This window comes from Anolis carolinensis, chromosome 1 (genome assembly GCF_035594765.1).
Source record: "Anolis carolinensis isolate JA03-04 chromosome 1, rAnoCar3.1.pri, whole genome shotgun sequence".
NCBI lineage: Eukaryota > Metazoa > Chordata > Lepidosauria > Squamata > Dactyloidae > Anolis > Anolis carolinensis.
In genome coordinates this window covers 205,601,926-205,623,462 of record NC_085841.1, presented here as the reverse complement: position 1 = coordinate 205,623,462, position 21,537 = coordinate 205,601,926, and the positions used below count along the sequence as shown (strand labels likewise).

At 40.3% G+C, this 21,537-nt stretch overlaps 1 protein-coding gene across 3 annotated transcripts in view; it reads right to left on the bottom strand.

Annotated features, from left to right (window-relative positions):
- Nucleotides 1–21,537, bottom strand: part of pde11a (phosphodiesterase 11A) — a 240,910-nt gene that overhangs the window by 9,867 nt on the left and 209,506 nt on the right. The window contains exons 17-19 of one of the 3 annotated variants that reach the window (XM_062969150.1): nucleotides 16,024–16,087; nucleotides 13,730–13,804; nucleotides 11,397–11,480 (exon numbers count right to left, since the gene is read on the bottom strand). In XM_062969150.1, the coding sequence (XP_062825220.1) occupies nucleotides 11,397–11,480; nucleotides 13,730–13,804; nucleotides 16,024–16,087 (223 nt within the window). Of the gene's footprint in view, nucleotides 1–11,396; nucleotides 11,481–13,729; nucleotides 16,088–21,537 lie in introns of all 3 variants that reach the window. The other 2 variants (XR_010002351.1, XR_010002350.1) reach the window with 2 other exon arrangements.

The window sequence follows — 21,537 nt, the reverse complement described above, 5'->3', positions numbered from 1 at the left end:
CAGTAATCAATTTCTAGTTAAGAAAATCTGGCATTTTTGGATGTTAAACCTATAGGAGCCACACCACTTATTTAAAAGGTAATTGTCATTTTTGGAGGCACCCAGAAGAGAAAATGTTGACTGACAGAGAAGGGGCAGTTCAGGGATTCTGAAAGGGTTAAGAAGTTTGGACACCCCGATCTAAAGCTTTATAAATAAACCAGAATACTTCCTGTGTTCCCCCAAACCAGTTTCAAACTTGTTCAGGAGGCTCTGTATCCACTGCTAAATTACAAATAAGTTTTTGCTTCTTTAGGGCTCCTATCCACATACTGACCAGTTTTGAGTTGGCTATTGAATTCATGAGCTTTGACAAGATAATAGCACATCATCATCTTTAAACTCTGTATGTGCAATAAGACTACATAAATTCTATTTTATTATTAAGCAGACTATCAGAAAGCTGTGAGCCAGACTATTCTGTAACCTACTGAGTTCCAATTAATCATCTTTACAGTATAGGCATTTGAGAGAGAACCTAGTGATTAGGGAGTTCTAAAAGGACAAAAAGTGTAAGCATGTGAAACACCCATATCTATTAATAGAGTTGTATTGCAGCTTGCTTTGGCTGAGGTTTATCCATAGAAAGCACATAGGATGGGATATCAGAGAAAACCACCTGCCCTGATATACCTGCATTTGCCGTGGCTAGAAAGTCACCAGCAAAGCTCTCTGGAGAGGTTGGAGGCCGTTTTCTGGTATGGATGTGTGAGTGTTATTTGCCACCTCTATCTGAGTCTGGCACCTCATTCTGTCTAACGGAAAGGCCAATTGTAGGTAATGATTATGTTAATAAGATCCAAAGGTGCACAGGAGTCCAAGCAAATACAGGCAAGCCTTAATTTATTTTGTTGTTGTGTTTCTGGACTTGCAATGCAAACTGAGACCCCATCTACACTGCTGTATAATGGAGTGGTCAGAGTAGACTCATATAACAGAGATTGAACTGCATTGAAATGGATTATATGAGTAAACACTGCTATATAATCCAGTTCAATTTGCATTACAATGGCAGTGTGGATGGTGTCTGAGACTGATGTAAATAGAAGGAGCCAATTGTACAGGGAACTAATTTTCATAGAGTATAGTTGAAAGAGACCTTGTGGGCTATCCAGTCCAACCTCCTGCTGAGAAGCAGGAAAATTGCATTCAAAGCACCCCTGACAGATGGCCATACAGGGGTTTAAACAAATTTAAAAGCCTCCAAACGAGGAGCCTCCACCACACTTCGGGGCAGAGAGTTCCACTGCTGAACAGCTCTCACAGTTAGGTGAGAATCTAATGTTCAGGTGGAATCTCCATTCCTGCAGTTTGAAGCCATTGTTCCGTATTCTAGTCTCCATGGCAGCAGAAAACAAGCTTGCTCCCTCCTATGACTTCCCCTCACATATTTATACATTGCCATTTTGTGACAGAAATGTACTAGCCATAAAGATAACAGTTTTACTTATTCCAATAAAATAAATAAATAAGCCCACCGCCAATTTGAAAGAGGTTAAAAGCATAAACCAAAAGAGATCACCTTTGCTAGGCTAGAGAAGCCCTTTCTATGCTCATTTCTCATCCAAGCAAGTGGAGATAAGCCCTTCCAGCCACACCAGAACTCCACATTCTAGTTTCTTCATTCAATCCAGACACACTTTCCTCCAAATGGCACAAAATTAAAAATATTTCCTCCCCCTTATGTTCCCACTTCTAAACGGGAAAACAAAATTCCTTCCCTTGAGAAATACTGAGAACAGTAGCTTTCTTGGCCCCTCCCATGTCCTGACCCTAATTAGAGATAAACCAAACCTGTGACAATCAGCTTTTCTTCATTCCCAAAACTGCATGCCAAAATCCCAATCGAAATGGGACAACACACATGGTATTATTATGGCTTGCTTCTTGTAAATTATAATTGAACAGAGAAATGAAGCCTCTATTGACATAAGTGCCAAAAACATTATGTCTCCTGTATGTCAAACTAATATGTCCCTTTACAATTTCACTGAGTTGAAGACTCTGATATAATATCAGCATTTAGTGGCAGCCATTTGAGCAATTGACAGAAAGAGAGAGGGAAGAGGGCTGTTCTATCACCTGTGCTGAAGATTCAGCTGCTTTTAGTCCCCATCCCTACTCAATTATTACCGAGTGGCAGTCATTTCATAAGAACATTTGAAAGGTTTCCAACATAGCCGTCCCCCAATTCCAAATTCTCAGACCTAGAAGAGAGAGGATAGGTTAGCACAGCTTCTTCATACTTAGGAATAGATAAAAGGTCCTCATTCCATCCCAACTACCACTGCCCCGGACAGTAAGAAGAGAAGAAGAAACAGGGACATCTCCACCATGCCTACATCAAGAAGCAGATGAAAGGCTCGCCCTCCATCCCAACTGTCACTGTCCTGGACAATAAGGGAGGAAAGAAGAGTAAACACAACACCATGCCTAGGTCCAGAAGCAGATTAAAGGTCTCCCCCCCCCATCCCATCCTAACTGCTAGTGCCCTGGCCAGTAAAGAAGAGAAGAGGCAGGCATATCTCCGCCATGCCTAGGTCCAGAAACAAATGAAAGGTCCTCCCTCCACCCCAACTGCCACTGCCCTGGACAGTAAGGGAGAGAAGAAGACTAAGCACATCTCCACCATGCGTAGATCCAGAAACAGATAAAAGGTCCTCCCTCAATCCCAACTGCCACTGCCCTGGCCAGTAAGGGAGAGAAGAAGTCTAAGCACATCTCCACCATGCCTAGGTTCAGAAGCAGATAAAAGGTCCTCCCTCAATGCCAACTGCCACTTCCTTGGACAGTAAGGGAGAGAAAAAGACTAGGCACATCTCCACCATGCCTAGGTTCAGAAGCAGATAAAAGGTCCTCCCTCAATCCCAACTGCCACTCCCCCGGACAGTAAGGGAGAGAAAAAGACTAGGCACCTCTCCACCATGCCTAGGTTCAGAAGCAGATAAAAGGTTCTCCCTCAATCCCAACTGCTACTGTGAGGGACATGATTTTAAATACAAGTTTTCTAATTATTACAAGTCCCATATGTCCTGATTCAGAGCCCTTGCTAACCAAAGACCTGCTGATGCTTAGAGAAAAAGCTACAACAGGAAAATGATTATCCTCTGTGTTCTCAAGGTTGAAACTAGCCAGCTGTGATGCCCTATGGGCCTCTGAGTCCTGTCCCCAGCGCCATCATGGATCATGATGGTGAAGACATGGGATTTCTGCTGTCTCAGCAAGAGACTGTGCCATTCCAGATGCCTGTTGTTGACAATTCTTGCCAAGAACTCATTAAAACAGACCTTGAACAAGTTCTTACCAGTGCTTCTCCCCCTTTCGCGAGAAGGGAGTTTTTTGAGGCGAGTCGCTTCCAGAGAGAGCAAACAAGGAGAAGCGCGAGATTAGCAGCCAGACAGGGTGCTAATTAGCTAGTTTCCCCTGGGAGCTTTCAGGGAGGAACGCATCTGGATGAAGATGTGTTTCAGTTCTTTTTCCCTTGGGAAAAGAAGCTCTGGACACCTGTTTGCAGAAAGATTCGAAGTTCCTTAAAAGCTTTCCGCACGAACTAGCCCGTGCGGAGTCAATGAGTCAGTTGAAGGATTAACATTGGTTCCAGCTAAGTGTGGACTGCGTTTTGAGTCCGCTATCTCCAGTCTCTCCGTGCCTTGCCTTGCCGTGTTCTTGACCGGTCTCACCGTGTTCCTAGCCTTGCATCTTGTGCCAAGTACCCAGTCTTATCTCCAGTTCCTGCCTTGGACTTACTTTGAACTCTAGTAAAACTTTTGGACATTTTCCCCACTCTAACTGCTTGGAAGTTGAGTGTGTTTCGGTTTTGGAATTACAACTTTGAACTCTAATATTATATACTGAACAATATATTTCTGGACTACATTTGACCTTCCCTGAAAGGTCTATTGCTGAACTGCATTTCCTACTTGTTTTTATCCTACTATAATATTTCCTTAATAAAGATATTAGATTATTATTGGCCTCCGTGTGTTGGTTCTTAGTGCTTTGCTACCAGGGCGTGACACCAGCACTCCCCAGCACTCCTAATTTCTCACATGCTTGTAATGAAACAAACAAGTAGATAAAACCTGGCCCGGAACGTATAAAAACACATAAGAAGCTATTGTTTTTCTTGTTAGAACTGAAAAACCAATAAGAACGCGTGATAGTAAAGATGTTGATGACGTAATCAATTGTTAATCCAAAGAGATGATTGATTTTTGAAAACCAATAAGAATGTTTCTACTTTCTGTAATGATGATAAAAAGTCTTGCAACCATTTTGAAGACGCGACAAATACTTTGAATGCATTCCTTTATGCTATTTGTCGTTATTGCTAAGCTCTTAATAAACAGCTTCTGCAGTTTGAAGATTCAACTTTTCGTGTCTTTCCTAACCTTGCCCTCAGCCCTAAAGGGGCCTGCTGCCTATAGAGAGATTGTGGGAGTACAAGTGCGTCTTTGCCCCTTCACTACTCCCCTGGACAGTAAGGGAGAGAAAAAGACTAGGAAGATCTCCACCATGCCTAGGTTCAGAAGCAGATAAAAGGTTCTCCCTCAATCCCTACTGCCACTGCCCTGGACAGTAAGGGAGAAAAGAAGCCTAGGCACATCTCCACCATGCTGGTCTTTTTAGGTCGATAATGCAGCCCCAATGCATTTCATAGTTGCCTAGTCCTGTTTTAGAGGCCATGATTATAGAGTGAAAAAGGACAAAGACAAAGAGACTTAGTATTGTGCTGAAATAATGCTGTGACTAAAGAGACTGGTAGCACCACCATCCAAGAAAACAACTAGGGCTGAGGAGAAACTGACCTTCTGAAAACTGGGAAGTGGAGTCCTCATCCCACTCTACCATCCATGCACAATTTCACTAATGCTTGAATTAGTGAAAAACATAGAATCAGAAGAGACCCTCAAGGACCATCCAGTCCAACCCCCTGTCATGCAAGAGAACACAATAAAATAACTCCTGATGATGGCCATCGAATCTATATCCAAAGCAGCACATTCCACTGTTGAACAACTCTTACTATCAGGAAATTTTTCCTAATGTTTAGGTGGAATCTCTTTTTTCATCAAAGCTTCCCCAATGCAATGGAGAGAAAAGCACATACACACACACACACACAGACAGGCAGAAGAAGGAATTGCCAAAACAATTGTCAGGGGCTGGAGTGACTATAGACCACCCGAGGAAAAAAATAGATAGGTGGAAGCTTAGAAGTATTGCTTCACTATCTGGAAAAAGAAACTGTGATTGCCTTTACTAGCAATGCAATAACAGAATTAGCTGAACAGTACATTGAAAAGGATGGGAGAGGAAAATCTAAGGAAATGGACTGAGGAGTTGGAAAGCATGTTGGAAAAGACAACCAATAAAGTAAAACCTTAGGTTTTTATATGGGGTAAAAACAAACTTGCAGCAAATCTGAAAGAAGATTAATGGATAATTTAACAGCTATTCAGTTTTCAAGAAAGACAAAGAACAAGGAGTATTGAATCAGAAAAGGGATAGAAATGATGATGGATGAAACACTTCCAGTAAGTGTTGAACAAACTGGAGTAACAACTTACATTTGGCTGGAGAATTCCCAAGTGGGGCTAAATCTGAAAAGCTAACTAAGGATAAGAGAATGATACACACTGAAGAGATTTTCAAAATCTATTTAATAGTGAGGCAGCAAGTATTGATTGCTGTGCAGAAGAAATATCAAATGTAAATGGATAAAGTAAAGTCATGTTTAACACAACTCGCTGTGGAGTAACTTAGAGAAGAAAGCTGATGTCTTTGGTTACAAATTTTTCAAATGTGATCAAAAGTTACTCTTGAGGAAGTAGTGGAAGGATTACAGTCTAGGTTTAGGTGTGCAGAATTAATTCCTTTTATGGAGATTGTTTGTTGGCCTTGGCATAAAAGAGCTTCCAAAGCTGCTTATAATGAGTGGTAGTTAAGACAGTATTTGGCTTTAGACTCCCAAGTAAAAGAATTTGCATGTGCACACATCTTCAAGTCACCTGTCTTTAAACCTTGTAAAACTGCAACTCCCAGGATTCCATTGCATTGAACATGGCAGTTAAAGCGATGTCAACCTCCATCAATTCTACAGTGTAGATGCATCCCAAAGCAAATAACCAAAGGCAAAACAAAGCTAAAATATAAAAATGTAAAGTTTGCTGTGGTATTTTGTCTTTTCAAAGCTTAGTTCACAGCAATACAGTTTCTGCCCAGAGCTTTTAGCTTTCCACTGTGCATGTACTGAATTAATCAGAGAGCTTGTTACAACTACATGGTTAGATACACATTGCCCCACTGAGTTGTTCAATCATGGGGTCACACATTATCTATTGCTTAATGATGACAAACTAGGCAGGACATTGAACATTTTTGCTAGTGGCAGACAGTATTCTCCATGGTTTTTCGTTTATGTTATGACAGCATTTGATGGTATTTGATAAAGGGTATCTTTATTTTCCCTCCTGTGCTATTAGGTATGATGCACTGAAACAAAATATAGTGAAAAATGTCACCCGCCTCGAAGGGACTCAGATGAAGAATGGCCAGCTCCTTTACTCTTTGTACTGCATTGACAGAGATTCCATGGGGCACTTTCAGATGTCTTCCCAAAAGAGAACGGACCACTTATAGGATCAAAGGTGCCGGGTTTATCTCCCATGGGAAACCCTCACATAGACACACACGCAGGTTCTTTACACTTAGAACAGCTGCTGTCAGCTATCTCTCACTGACTGCTTTTATTCTTATGCAGACAGGAGCAGAGAGCTTGACCTCTGATCTGGGTATTCTTCCACATCCGTAGTGAGGTTGCCATCTCTGTTTGACAATGCTTTGAGAATAGCTTGAAATCCTCTTCTTATTCTCTTTTGTTTAAGTGGAATTTTCTGGTTCTTCCAAAGTTCCCTTTCTTCCCTGAGCAATCCTTCCATCTCTTGTGTGGTAATTGCTTCATTTTCCCAGTTGACTTTGGGAAGAATATAAAAGTGATAAAGATGCTCCTTGTTATAGCTATTGACAACTTTGACTGATGGCGACTGATGAACGAGAGACCTCCATTACCTTGCAAATTCAGGGCTATGGCATCATTTATTGAATCTATATGGTTTCTTTATTTTCTTACTACCTCCCAAATTCCCTAGCATTCTTGTCTCATATGTCCAAAGTACGAGAACCTCAGTTTAACCACCATTCTTTCTAGAGAGACTGGGTTTCTGTGAGTTTTCCGGGCTGTATATCCATGTTCCAGCCTCTGCTTAAAAGCCTCCAAAGAAGGAGACTCCACCACACTCCAGGGTAGAGAGTTCCACTGCTGAACAGCTCCCACAGTGAGGAAGTTTTTCCTAATGTTCAGGTGGAATCTCCTTTCTTGTAGTTTGAAGCCATTGTTCCGTGTCCTAGTCTCCAGGGCAGCAGAAAACAAGCTTGCTCCCTCCTTCCTGTGACTTCCCCTCACATATTTGTACATGACTATAATGTCTCCTCTCAGCCTTCTCTTCTGCAGGCTAAACATGCCCAGCTCTTTAAGCCGCTCCTCATATGGCTTGTTCTCCAGGCCCTTGATCATTTTAGTCGCCCTCCTCTGGACACTTTCCAGCTTGTCAACATCTTCCTTCAATTGCGGTAACCAGAATTGGACACAGTATTCCAGGTGTGGTCTAACCAAGGCGGAATAGAGGGGTAGCATGACTACCCTAGATCTAGACAGCATTGAATTGCCTAGAAGCTTCAAAGCCTGGCTGCTTCCTGCCTGGGGGAATCCTTTGTTGGGAGGCGTTAACTGGCCCTGATTGTTTCCTGCCTAGAATTCTCATTTTTTGAGTGTTCAATAACTCTACCACTTGAACAAAGTTTCAAAATTGTAACAAAAATATGTACCAAATGATTGGTTCAATAAAATATTTATTGGGTAATGGACTTATATTTAAAAAACTATAATTTATTTTTCAAGAAAACAAGAAATCTTATGGCACCTCAAATATGACGGTGTATTCTTTCACAGAGTCTAATTAATCAGATTAATGAAATGTATCTAAATTGAATTTAGTCTGTATACATTCAGAAACCTGGAGCTACTTTCATTTAACCAGGACAAATGCTCTTGGGCTACCATTCTCACCATCCCTAGCTAGTATAGCTAGGTGGTGAATAACAACCAATTTGACATTTGTGTTTAAACCATGTATGTTAAATGATTCAGGCTACTGAGGTCACATTTAGAATTTGGCTCACAATCTACATTGAATAATTTAGTGAATCTTCATTGCCATTCTAGAAATCCACCAGAGAGAAAGAAACAAGGGACATTTTTGGTGGCCACTTACAACATGCATTCAGAAACCTTTTAGTGTTGCCAAATTTTCATGACCCCAACATTGAGCTAAGGGGATCCCATTTGGGGTTGGGACCCACAATTTAAGAAGCAATGGTCTAGAAAATCAACAGGCACCTAAGTGTGTAAACAGTTCTCTGAAATGATGAGTAGGTGGAGGAAGAAACCAAATTCTGCACTAACACCACATTCCCTGCTGCCATAACCATTATATTCTATCTTGTGAGATCTGGAAAATTTATTATCCTTCAAAAGAGAATGTGGTCGGTTAGGAGAGGGAACCTGGAACCTGGGATATTTGTGGAGCATGAAGCCCCTGAGCTGGTTTCTTAGTCATGTGTAAATGCGATTTACAATGCCTCCACGCATCATTGATGCAATGTCTGTACTGGAAATTAAAACTCGGCTTTATATTTCAGGGAGCATCTCTTTTCTCTCTGTGAGACTTTGTGACATCAAGTCTTCTGTTTACCCCTTAGGCTGGCATGGCATTAAGTAGAAGGTTTTTTCTTCTTCATTTTTTACAATGCCTTAAAAAACAAAACAGGTTGAGCAGCAGGGCCATAGTTGCACAGCATGAACAAAGTGGGCAAAAGTGTGGAAGAGAAGAAATGTTCAGATGTGTTTCTTCACTATTCCCCGACAAATATAAAGCAGAGAGATGCTCTTCATGTTCCTATTTAATCCTTGCATGCAATGCAGACACCAAGCATTTTTTCCTTCTTACTGTGCATCTTCATGATAGGATTAATGCAGTTTAACAGCACTTCAAGTGCCATGGTTCAATACTATGGAATCCCGTGATTTATAGTTTGGTGAGACACCAACTCTCTTTACAAAATCCCAGAATACTTGTAAAGTATCTACACAAACACAAGATGGTCTATGTACAAAAAAAATATAATGTCCAAATAGCATATAGTATTATTAAAGTTCCCCGTACAAAGCTCAATTCGGTGGTACCAGACAAAACTCCTGAAGAAGGGGATTTTCCCCCCGAAACAGGGTACAAAAATACCCGAGAACCCCTGTAGACTTTACTTGGGACTTTATTTGGACTTTACTTGTGAAGACTTTCTTGAGAGCGGTGCTCCATCATTATTTTCTTCATTCTGTATACAGCAACATGACCAACTGTCTGTTTACTTTGTTTGGAAGATATTTTCATTGATTATGTAACCCTGAAGTCTATATACATTGGAACCAATATCAGACTTAGATAACTTTGTTGTTAGAGTTGTTGCTTCTTTTCATTTTGTCTGGTACCACCTAATTGAGCTTTGTACAGGGAACTTTAATAATACTATATGCTATTTGGACATTATATTTTCTTTGTACATAGACCATCTTGTGTTTGTGTAGACACCAACACTCTTTGGCAGAAAAGGCTAAAGGCCTCGTAAATCTACAACTTCCAGGATCCATGCATTGAGCCATGGCAGCTAAAGTGATGCCAAACTGCATTAATTCTACAGTGCAGATGCCTGCTTAGACATTTATCTTACCCTTCCTGATTAAAAATGCTAGCTCAGACAAACCAAAAATTCTGGCTTAAAGATATTGCATTATTTAATCAACTAGTTCTGAACTTTTCCCCACATTTCTTCCACACTCCTTTCTTCTTTCAGCGTATGATTGTAATCTTAAATAATGAAAGTAACATCATTTAGTGGCTAATAGTTGATATAAAACTGTCAGTTGTAATGTTTGCTCGATAATTACGCTTCGCTGTGAATTTTTCTGTGAAGTTCATAAGTATGTAAGTCTTGCAGTCTGGTTAAAACCTCAATTCTATAAAAGTGTGTAATTAAGAATTTTTACAGCTATAATTATTGTACTTGATTATTAAGACTGGTATACTAAAGAAATTAGGATTATTATTATTACAATTACATTAAGACATTGAGATTATTCTTACTTGAGGTACTTGTGGCACTTTCCCATAACAAACCACTTGCTGATTTATGCAGAGCTAAATAAAAATTTACTATGAGTTCCAGTCCCAAATTCCTGAGGTGATATGGCCCTTATCTTAATAAGATAAGCTAATTTTCCTGATTAAATAATTCTCTCTCCAGGAAAGCTCACTTACAATAATGCCTATGTCAATATAATGTGTTTTGGGCACCAGAATAAAAAAATCTTCCCAAGGTTTCTGATGCATTTTTCTATCGCTATGATTGTTTTCAGAACATCAACTGCTGTTTTGTTAATTAATGTTGGGAGGGGGTTGTAATATGACCAATTATATATTTTAATTTAAAACAAACACTGGCATATTTAACTCCAGCTTCATTACTCTCATCTTTAGTAATCATATACCACACCTTTTTTTATAAAATTCAGAATTGAATTCAGGGAATGACAGCCAAAGTTTATGTGCAAGCCACTGAAAAGTCCTTCCTTCCTTTCTTCTCTCCCTCCCTCTTTCATGCCTCTACTCAACATGTTGAAGAATCCTATGTGCATCAAACATGTTGAAAAATCCTATGTGGTTAGATGCTTTTTTGTGTGGACACGAGATTTCCCCTGACATATTTGTTAGCTGTTTTGGATAACCTAACTCAGCAAGTTTCACAAGCAACATCCAAGTTGTTTGTGTTATATTGAAAAATAGAAAAATCCACCAAACTGTAACATCAACATCATTTTGACCACAATGAGGAGGAGGAAGATCAGCAACTGTGGATCTTGTAAGACAATATGTGTGCAAGCTTTATGAGCAGGAAGAGGGTGATAGGGATAATCCTGTTATTGTTTTCTTCCTTACTTAGAAATGATATTAATTGTGGCCGAACAACATTCATTTATCTAACCGTATTATAAATATTTTGGTTTCTTTCTTGGTTCCTTGAGAGATGGGCAAAACAATTAAAATGGGGTTCATAGCAAATTGCCCAGATACAAAGCCTATAACCTCCCAGAAAGCTGTTACATCACATCTCTCTTTCCCCCTTGTACAGGGAGGCAAAGCTAGCCAATCTTCCAATACTGTAGCAGCAATATGTAAAATTACCTGATAGAGAGGCATGCAGATGCTATCAATCCATTCCAGCTGCAATCGAGGCAGTTCATCTTTCCTGTTCCGATCAAAAATAGCCTGAATTGAAATGGTTTTTTGGGAGGTGGGAGAGAAAGGAAGGAGAGGAAGAATATGTCATGCTTTATGGCTCTGGAGTATTTTACAGAGGCTGTTTCATCCAGCACTTTGGATCTTAGAGCAACTTGTTACAAACCAAACACTTTGAAAACTACAATCAATCTTTACACACACTCCCCTGCTTTTTTTGTCCAGGATGAAAAATAAAGCCTTTATTCTCTGGATCTATTTATGGCATATATGTGTGTTTAATTTATTTGACTGTTATAACCATGTAATTCCTTTATGCTGAACAAATACACTATATATTGTTGGTAGTCATGTTGCCAAAGTTGGAAGGGAGCAGTAGAATGGGGAGATTAGAGACACTCAAGGCATATAATTCTTCTGCCAATGATTACTTCATCTAGCAGAGAGTAGTGCAGTGCAGCCTTTAACGGGACCTACTCCTAAGTAAGTGAATACAGGCATACCTCACCAAAGCCTCTGAAAAAGAATAGCAAAATCGGACCAAGATGGGAGGAGTCTCAACCTGCAAGTATGTCAAATATGCACTGATATATACATTTGGTTACCAAAATGGAAACCATAAGAAAGAAAGTCTAATGAAAGACAAAAAAATATATTTCAGGTTGTCTCTAGGGGTTCAAAATGTTTTTGCATGCTTGTGCAAAGCTGATCCAAACTGGTAGTTTCATTTCATATGAACACAGCATAATATTGCAGCATTAGATTCATTTCTTAAAACACTGTTGGTTATATTACAGCACTACAATAGTTTAACTCAGTATATTTTAGGTAGAAATTGGGGTTCATCCCCAGTGCCCTTTGCCTAAGAGGCCCCAAAAGAATCACGGAGATAGTGACAAATGATGAGGCCAGTCCAGTACATGCTGGTTCACACTGGTGTTTGACACTGCTTGCTGCAGCATCTTTTTATATTTTAAAACCTTTTCATAGTTGGAGGGGTAAGTGGCCGGTCATGTTTATTTCATTATTTTGAATTTTAAAAATAAAATCAAAGTTAACTTATTTCCAAAGTTAATTTTTTTAGGGTTTTTTTTTTTTAGAGTTTGCAGGTGAAGCAAACTCTGTTTTGTTTCTGTTACCATGATGGTAACAGAATACCATAATGTAAGTGAATTTAAAATGTAGAAAGCAGTGGAGGGAAAGAGAGGTGTCAGTCACATGCTTTGTAACTAAAGTATGGCCATCTAAAAGGGGTTCCTCATAAGATGAATATATCTAGGATCCAAAATTATCTAGTAGCACTATGTTTGAAGTTTGCAGAAACTGAATCTGGAGTTCAACATTATCCACCAGCATTTGCAACCTTTTTTTCCTAAAACCTGTCACACTAAGAAACACACTTAGGAAAAACTAGCAACAAAACATACTAATTTCTATGCTATTATCCTTCATGCTCGTACTGTTTGGAGGAAGGTTTCCTCAGTGCCCCTGTCCCCTAGGCCAGGTATATTAAAAGAAGCCATAAGATGTGAGAGGACACTGCCTGAAAAATCTTGGAATGGCTTAAAAGTTGACACAAAGGATCTCCTGTAAAATATTAATCAATTGTTCTTTCTCTTGGGCAAGTCAGGATGTGAACTGAGGGTCTTTCACCTCTAACACTCGTTTCCATTTGCATTTATTTTGGTTCACATATGGACTTCTTAGACTGTGGTTCCCAGTATCACCCTTGATCTAATATCATCATGGTTAGTGGATTCTGGGAGCTGCAGTCTAAAAAAGCAGTATTTCCAAGCTCTGTCCCACTGTGACAAAATTAGTAGTTACTCAATACTTCATTATTGTTTCAGGTAAAATGTGCTGAACAACACTGACAGAAAAACAAAATGTCAAACCAGCATTGGAAATGTACTTGCATCTAGGGGTCTGGTTATCTCTGGTTCAAATAACACACTGATGTCCAATGAAGCAACACAATAAAACGTATGACTACATAATCGTCTTATCTATTCTGATCTTTTTCATTTATTCATTTTATTTTTTTATGAAATTTATATTGATGTTCTTTGAATTGAAGCAATATCTATTTTCAATGTGTTATTATTATTGATGTTTTATATAAGGAAACAGAAAACACCGTCTTAATACTTGTCTGTATACATTCTGTTTTGGGGGACACTCTTTTCTTTTTCCTTGCTTTTGAATTTCCTCAGATTTGTATTTTCCCTTTTATAATGAAAAAAAGAATGAAGTAGATTCAGAAAAGAATAGAGACTTACAGAAGGTGTAAGTTTGAGCTCAGATCTTTCTCTGTCTCCTTGTTCAAAGAACTCACTGGTTACCAGTTCAGCTACCTAAAACAGGAATAAAAAATGTATTCGGCTTTATTCTACTTGAGAAAAATAACATATTTTTAATGCAACTGCCAAATTAAGAATGGAGATTAAGCTTATCATTACTTAACAGTACTTGATGACTCAATGGCAAAATGTCAGAACAGTCCAAAAGCCTACTCATCATGAGCTAATACAAATGCTCCCAAACAGTAGTGGTATTATTACAACTAAATGCATAGATTTTGAAGAAAGCTAACACAATAGTGCAGTTAGGATTAGGTTCAACCCAAGAACTGCCTGATATTAGAGCACCTGGGTTTTGTTGTGGGTCTCCCACCCAAGCACTAACCAGAGCTAACCCTGTTTAGCTTTCAAGATTTGATGGGATCTGGTGCCTTGAGGGTATACTGGCCTGCCAATACCCTCTTTACATTTTTTGTGTGATTGGAGACAAGTATGCATGCTATTGATTACAGGAAGTGAATTTCTATGTATGCTTGAATTCACTTCATAAATTTATGTCAGCACTATGCACACAGTGTAATCTCATGGGGATCCCTTCATGGGAATTGAGATGAGAATGGAAAAACCATGATGTCCAAGGGCCCTGACTTGTTCAGTGAAATGTGAAAGAGGGAAAGGAACTATTATATCTAGCTCCATCTGGGCAAATAAATCTAGCTTTGTGAAAACAATTTGCAAAGTGCCATTGACCTCAGGAGGGAGAAGGGAAATATAGATTGCTGCCAAAGCTTTCTTCACTGCGAGTAAATCCCAGCATTGTGAAGCCTTTGTATGCTACTACTGCCAGGTGGAAGTTAGTCCATGCGATCCGCCATGTTGTGCATATGGGGTTACAACACAGATAGGTTTTGAGTAAAAGTGATAGGTTACATAATTTGACCCCAAAAAGTCCAGATTCTATTCTCGGCACCTCCACGAAGGGTTCAGTAAACCAGTAATATGGAAGTATGTATATCCCTATCCAGGTCTGTCAACACAAATCCTCATATCATTATATATCTCAGTTGCTCATGAACATCTAGTTTTGAGTGGCAATTAAAATAGTTTCAACGTTTTGTGATGTTTTATCATTTTTATTGATTTAATTGGCCTTCAAGGTGGGTTTAATAATAAATCTAAATGAAATAAAGGTAAAGATATGTGTGAATAACTTCTGGAAAAAGGAAATATCCTTCAAAGTTAATCATAATTGACTTCAGGCTATTTTTATACACTTTCAGTGAAAGCATAGAGTAGTGCTATTTTGCAAATAGAGTAATATCCTGATGGCAAATAAAAGTGGACAGAAAGGAACAAAGTAATTCTTCACATGGTGTACAGCTAAACTCTGGAATTTGTTTATACAGGATACACTGGTGGGATATAACTTGTGGTAACAAATTCCATTGTTTAACTATGCACTGTGTGAAGAAGGGTACATCTGGCCAAAAGGAGTAGCATTGTTTTCCTGCCTCTCAGGTCCCTTCTACACTGCCATATAAAATCCAGATTTTGTGCTTTAAACTGGTATATATAACAGTGTAGAACCCCCTTCAAAGCAGATGATGTGGTTTATCTGCTTTGATTAACTTGATTATATGGCAGTGTAGAAGGGGCCTGAGGGATGGGGTAGGCCTATAGGTCCAGCAATCTCTATCTCCAAAGACCTTCCTAGTCACAGTGTGTATGGGTGAGCATGTGTGTATATAATAGTTTTACATACTGATCTGATATTGGATGAAATAATTGTGCATCCATTTTACCATCTCACATCTTCTTTCTGTGACTTTAAAAATAACTTTTTTTTTGCTGTTAGGAAGGTTTTGACTGTTCCCAGAAATTGTCTTAAACAACAGTGATGATGCATTGATTTGAGAAATATCCAATGAAACAAAGCACTTGTCTTCAACATTTTGTGATTAGAGGAATCATTAGGGACCGTCACAAAATAATTAGACGTTCCAGTTCTCTTTTGAAGTCTTATTTTTGAAGACTCGACCATGGCACTGTGCTTACAGAGTCAGATGCTCTAATATTACTTAGGGCCATCCCAGAAACAAGAGCAACAAACCTCCTGGCTAATAAACTACACTGAGCAGAAAATCGGTGCTGTTTTTAAAAGCAGCAATCCTGTTGTAAATCGATTGCAGATCTGGCCCTTCCATGTCAGGTTCCTGGGAAAACGGCTGCATCAGTACCTCCTCTTTCTTGCCCTGCCATTAATCATGACTTGCCTGTCTTGAAATCTCCCACGGTTTGGTTGCAGCTCCAAGGTCGCAGGCTGTCATTAGCATTGATCTGAAAAACAGAAATGAACAATACAAGCTGAGCAAACCTTTGTTGCTTTTCTAAACACATTCACCCTGGATACATAATCTGCTTGAAACAGTCGGAATTAGCAGCGTCTTCCTTTATAGGAAGGGTTGTGCAGTTTGGAATTTCAATAGTCAGCACGGTTTTATGTCATTAAATATAGGGAGGCTAATGCATTATAGATAATCAGATAATGAATTTTCAATGCTATCCATTGAATGCTACCAAAGAAACATGTATCACTGCAGACTAACTACTAATTTTGCTGCACTTTGACTAATAAAGTCATATATATAATATATAAGGCAGATGGATTTTTGCCATGATGTAAGAAAAGAAGTTATTATATAATAAATACAGATTGTGTTAATCTATTTGCCTACTTATAAGTGACTACTGTGGTAAAAGAAAGGCTATAACCATGAGAGGCATTCCAGACACTGTTTAAGCAGTTTCTACAGTTCATCAGCAATAGAAATTCATGATTTACTGTGAGGACTATACTGCTTCACTGTAGTTTAATACCTGGCTACAATTATATTTCATAAGTGTTGGGAGAAAGCAGATATTCAGCTAGAGAGAGTGTTTATGTACATTACACAATGCATATAAAACCAAATGAAGAGCAAGGGCAACAGAAATAAAGAAATGGCAAACATACTAGCCTGGCTCTAAAATCCAAGATGAATGAAATAATATAGAAAAATGGAAAAATGAGCCATGATTTGGCTAAAACACAACATTTTAAGAATACTTTTCATGTAATGACCATGTGTGCAACATCCACAGGATAGCTCTTGGTTAATGACACTTCTGTGTATGTCCAGTATCTTCAAAAGGATTTGGATTTTTGGGTGTGTGTGAATGAAGCAGCTATAGTAAAGTACACAAGATGTCCTTATGAATTATGGGATCATATTGGCAGACATAGATCTGTTGTCTGATTGTGTGGTTAAGTAAGATGTATGGGTGAGCTTGCAGACCAGGCATTGTGGGTGGCCAGAGGGCTTCTGGTGGCCGCAGCTCTAATGCGCAAAAAATAGAAATGTTTTGAGAGCAGTTTTCAATGAAGATACAATTGGAGGGAGGAGGTGGCTTTATACTTTCTTCACTTCTCACTTCTGTTTTTCTACTGGAACTCTCCACCTCATTCATGTCTGGCTCAGGATTCTAGAAATCTTGAACACTACGAGAGAAACAACAGTGGTGTGTGTGTGTGTGTGTTGAGGTGCTGCAGAAGAAAAGCAAAGGGTGAAGAAAGCATAAAGCACTTATTCTTCCACCTTCCCACTGCAGCTTTTCTACTGAAAATAGCATAATCCTTAAGCAGTGAAAAAGTTGACTACAATTGTCAAAGACAGAACGCCACAAGATAAGATATAACAAAGTTTATTGGAGTTACAGAACCAAAAATGCCCGTAAAAGACAAGGGCTAGGCAAACATTGGCCTTAAAAGTAAAGAGACACAAGGAAAACGTTCAAAAGATAAACCGGATTAAACCGGAGTTTAATCCGGGTTAAACCAAAAAAGCTTACTTCAGCCTGGGACTTAAACAAACAAAAGCTGGTGAACAAAAGGTTCAAAGGAATACAAAAACTGGCAGCAGATGCTTCTCTGCTGCCAAAGGCTATGTTTGAGTAACTAAGAGGTTACTCCTCCACACAGCAAGCAATTTCCAGATACAAACGCAGCATTCAAGGGCAGAAGCGGTCAGCGAAGTTCCAATCCGGTCCGAAGGTCGTAAGGCAGGTACAGACGTTTGTATTCACCAGGTCCAACGATAATCACAGGAAGGAGAGAGTAGCCAGTAATTCCTTCTCCCATATGGTTTAATTTTGTTCAAACGGTGTTAGTTGCTGAGAGTAAAATCCACAGGGACGCAAAGTCCCTGATGAACCCCTTTGAGATAATACAGCCCCCAACGCATAGCTAGAAGCGTCTGCTTCTACTATGAACGGCTTGTCCACATCCGGATGTATTAGTATATTGTCTGCCTGGAAGCTAGACTTTAACTGTGAGAACGCATTGTGAGCCTCCCGTCCCCACACAAACGGTTGTTTCTTACGCAAGAGTTGCGTTAAAGGTACCGTGAGTTTGGCAAAGTATGGGATAAACTCCCGGTAGTAGTTAGCGAAGCCTAAGAACCGCTGTACATCTTTCTTAGTCTTAAGTTCTTGCCATGAGTTGACTGCGTCAACTTTATGCGGATCCATTTTGAGTTCCTTTCCTGAAACTACATGTCCCAGGAACTCAACTTCAGGTACATGAAAAACACATTTAGAAGCCTTAGCGAAAAGCCCATTAGCCCGTAGGCGGTGTAATACCTGCTTAACATGCTGTCGGTGTTCTTTTTCATCCTTAGAGAAAATTAATATATCGTCCAAATAAACCACCACAAATTGATCAATTAAGTCTCTAAATACATCGTTTATGAACCTTTGGAAGACCGCAGGCGCATTGCAAAGTCCGAAAGGCATTACACGGAACTCGTGGCATACGAAACACGTGTTAAATGCCGTCTTCCATTCATCACCTTCCCGTATTCTAATCAAGTTATACGCCCCCCGCAGGTCAAGCTTGGTAAAGATCTTAGCCCCCTGCACCTTCGATAGTAATTCCGAAATCAGAGGTAGTGGGTACCTATCTCTAATGGTGTGCTTGTTAAGAACTCGGTAATCACAAACCAACCTGAGTTCTCCTGTCTTTTTAGCTACAAAGAACACAGGTGCAGCAGTTGGAGAGCTAGATGGGCGAATAAATCCCTTAGCTAGGTTTTCGTCAAGGAATTCTCTCAAGGCTTGCCTTTCTGGTACTGTTAAGGCGTACAACCTTCCTGCTGGCAATTTTGCACCGTCCACTAGTCTAATAGCACAATCGTATGGTCTATGAGGCGGTAACTTATCCGCTTCCTTCTTACAAAATACGTCTTGAAATTCCCCATATTCACCAGGCACTCCCTCCATATCAAGCTGAGAAGGGTTTAGAGCAAAACATTCCTGCCTCTTAAAAGCTATAGTACGCGTCACCCAGTCCACTTGAGGATTTACTAAGGTTAACCAATCCATTCCCAGGATCACGTCGTACCTTGGTAATCGTGTAATATCCCAAACAAACTTTCCCGTTACTCCTTGTACCTCCCACGTTATCTCTGAGGTCTCATGATTAACCACCCCAGTCTCCAATAATCTCCCATCCGCCCCTTCCACCCATACATCGCATGCTTTACGCACTACAGGAAGTCCATGCTTCCTTGCAAACCCAACATCCACATATGAGACCGTAGCCCCTGAGTCCAGCAGTGCCAAAGTAGAAGCAAGTTCTTTTCCCCCAACAGATAAAGAAATGGGTACAAAGACATGTTTCTTCCCCTCAGTTGACTGCTTTAAAAGCCCTAATGCGTTGGACTCACGTCGCACTAGGGCTGGCCTTTTCCCGAAAGCTGGGAAGGTTTTACATTACAAGTTCTGGCAAAATGCCCAGCATTCCCGCAATACAAACACAACCCCAGTTGTCTCCTACGGTTTTTTTCTGCTATAGATAGTTTTTTAAACACCCCGAGTTCCATAGGTTCGTCCCCCTTTGTCACAAGTGCCTTAGGCTCAAACACAGGTGGCGCAGACATTGCTCTAGACTGTTTACGGGATTCGAACCGAGCGTCCAAATGCAACACTTTAGCTATTAAGGCATCCCAACTTTCTGCCGGCTCTAAACGTGCCAATTCATCCTGGAGGTAGTCATTTAAACCCGCAATAAACAAAAGCATAAATGCATTCTCCCCCCAGTCCAATTGATGTCGATACGAGTTAAACTTATTTAAATAATCCAAAACAGTCCCCTTTCCCTGTTTCAACCGATAAAGAGCCCAGCTAGCATTCTCCGTACGAAGGGGATCCCCAAAAGTATCAGTTAATAATTTTTTGAAATCACTTAAATTGTCCTTGACTGGGTCATTTCCCAAAATCAAATTAGTGGCTCATTGTCCTGCGGGACCAGTCAATAAACTCAAAATAAATGCCACCTTGCTAGTGTCCGTAGGAAAAGCCTGTACACTAATCTGGGAAAAATAAAGTTCAATTTGTGCCAAAAAGGTAGGCAGTTTGTTCCGAGACCCGTCGAAACGTTCGGGAGTCATAACATGTCCTTTGGCTGGCTGTGCTGCTTGTGCAGCGTAAAAAGCAGCCTGCAACTGATCAAAGCGAGCCTTGAGCTCCTCCATCGTCTTCTTGACGCAATTAACTACTAAGAAAAAACTTTTTTATGGGCGTTGGGCAATCTGTCAAAGACAGAACGCCACAAGATAAGATATAACAAAGTTTATTGGAGTTACAGAACCAAAAATGCCCGTAAAAGACAAGGGCTAGGCAAACATTGGCCTTAAAAGTAAAGAGACACAAGGAAAACGTTCAAAAGATAAACCGGATTAAACCGGAGTTTAATCCGGGTTAAACCAAAAAAGCTTACTTCAGCCTGGGACTTAAACAAACAAAAGCTGGTGAACAAAAGGTTCAAAGGAATACAAAAACTGGCAGCAGATGCTTCTCTGCTGCCAAAGGCTATGTTTGAGTAACTAAGAGGTTACTCCTCCACACAGCAAGCAATTTCCAGATACAAACGCAGCATTCAAGGGCAGAAGCGGTCAGCGAAGTTCCAATCCGGTCCGAAGGTCGTAAGGCAGGTACAGACGTTTGTAGTTCACCAGGTCCAACGATAATCACAGGAAGGAGAGTCCGAGGCCGTAGTCAGTCAGTCAGTCAGTCAGTCCAGAATAAACAGATGGCGTCCGTCACGGTCCGACGACGGAGGTCCAAGCTATTAAGATTAAGCACAGGTTGGACAACAAAAGCCCACACAGTTCCTCCCGCCGTCTTTGCCCAGTGTCCTTGGTAACTTACGTAGTCAGTAAACGAATCACACCCGTCTTCAGGAATTTCCCACACAGAGCCCAAGCGTTCGTCCAGATTACCTTGCCCAACGCAATTAGCCATTGCTTCCAAACCCCATTTTATGCCAGTTTACAGCTCCTCATCGCTATCAGCTGTTACCCTAATCCCAGGCGTTTCCTCATCACTTTCCTCATCAGAACTGAAACACCTTTGACTACGCCCCACAGCATCCCCAGCTGTGGATCCCGTCCCATCCCTCCAGCTTGTCCACGGGTCTAATCCTGAAGGTCCCCAATCGCCTTCCATACTATCATTGCCAGTGGCACCCAAATCCTCCCTCACACGAGTCCATTCCATGTCATCCTCCTCTGAGCTAACCATCTCTTCCTCCATTCTCTCAGTAAAACCCTCAAAGGAATCCTCGTCAGATGGTTCTGCAAATAAGTCCCGCAGCCGCTTCCTTTCTCGCTCCTCGAGAGTATCTGACTCCCGAGGAGTCTTACGACCACGTCTCCCAGTATCGGAGCCATAAGGCTCAACCATAACAACAA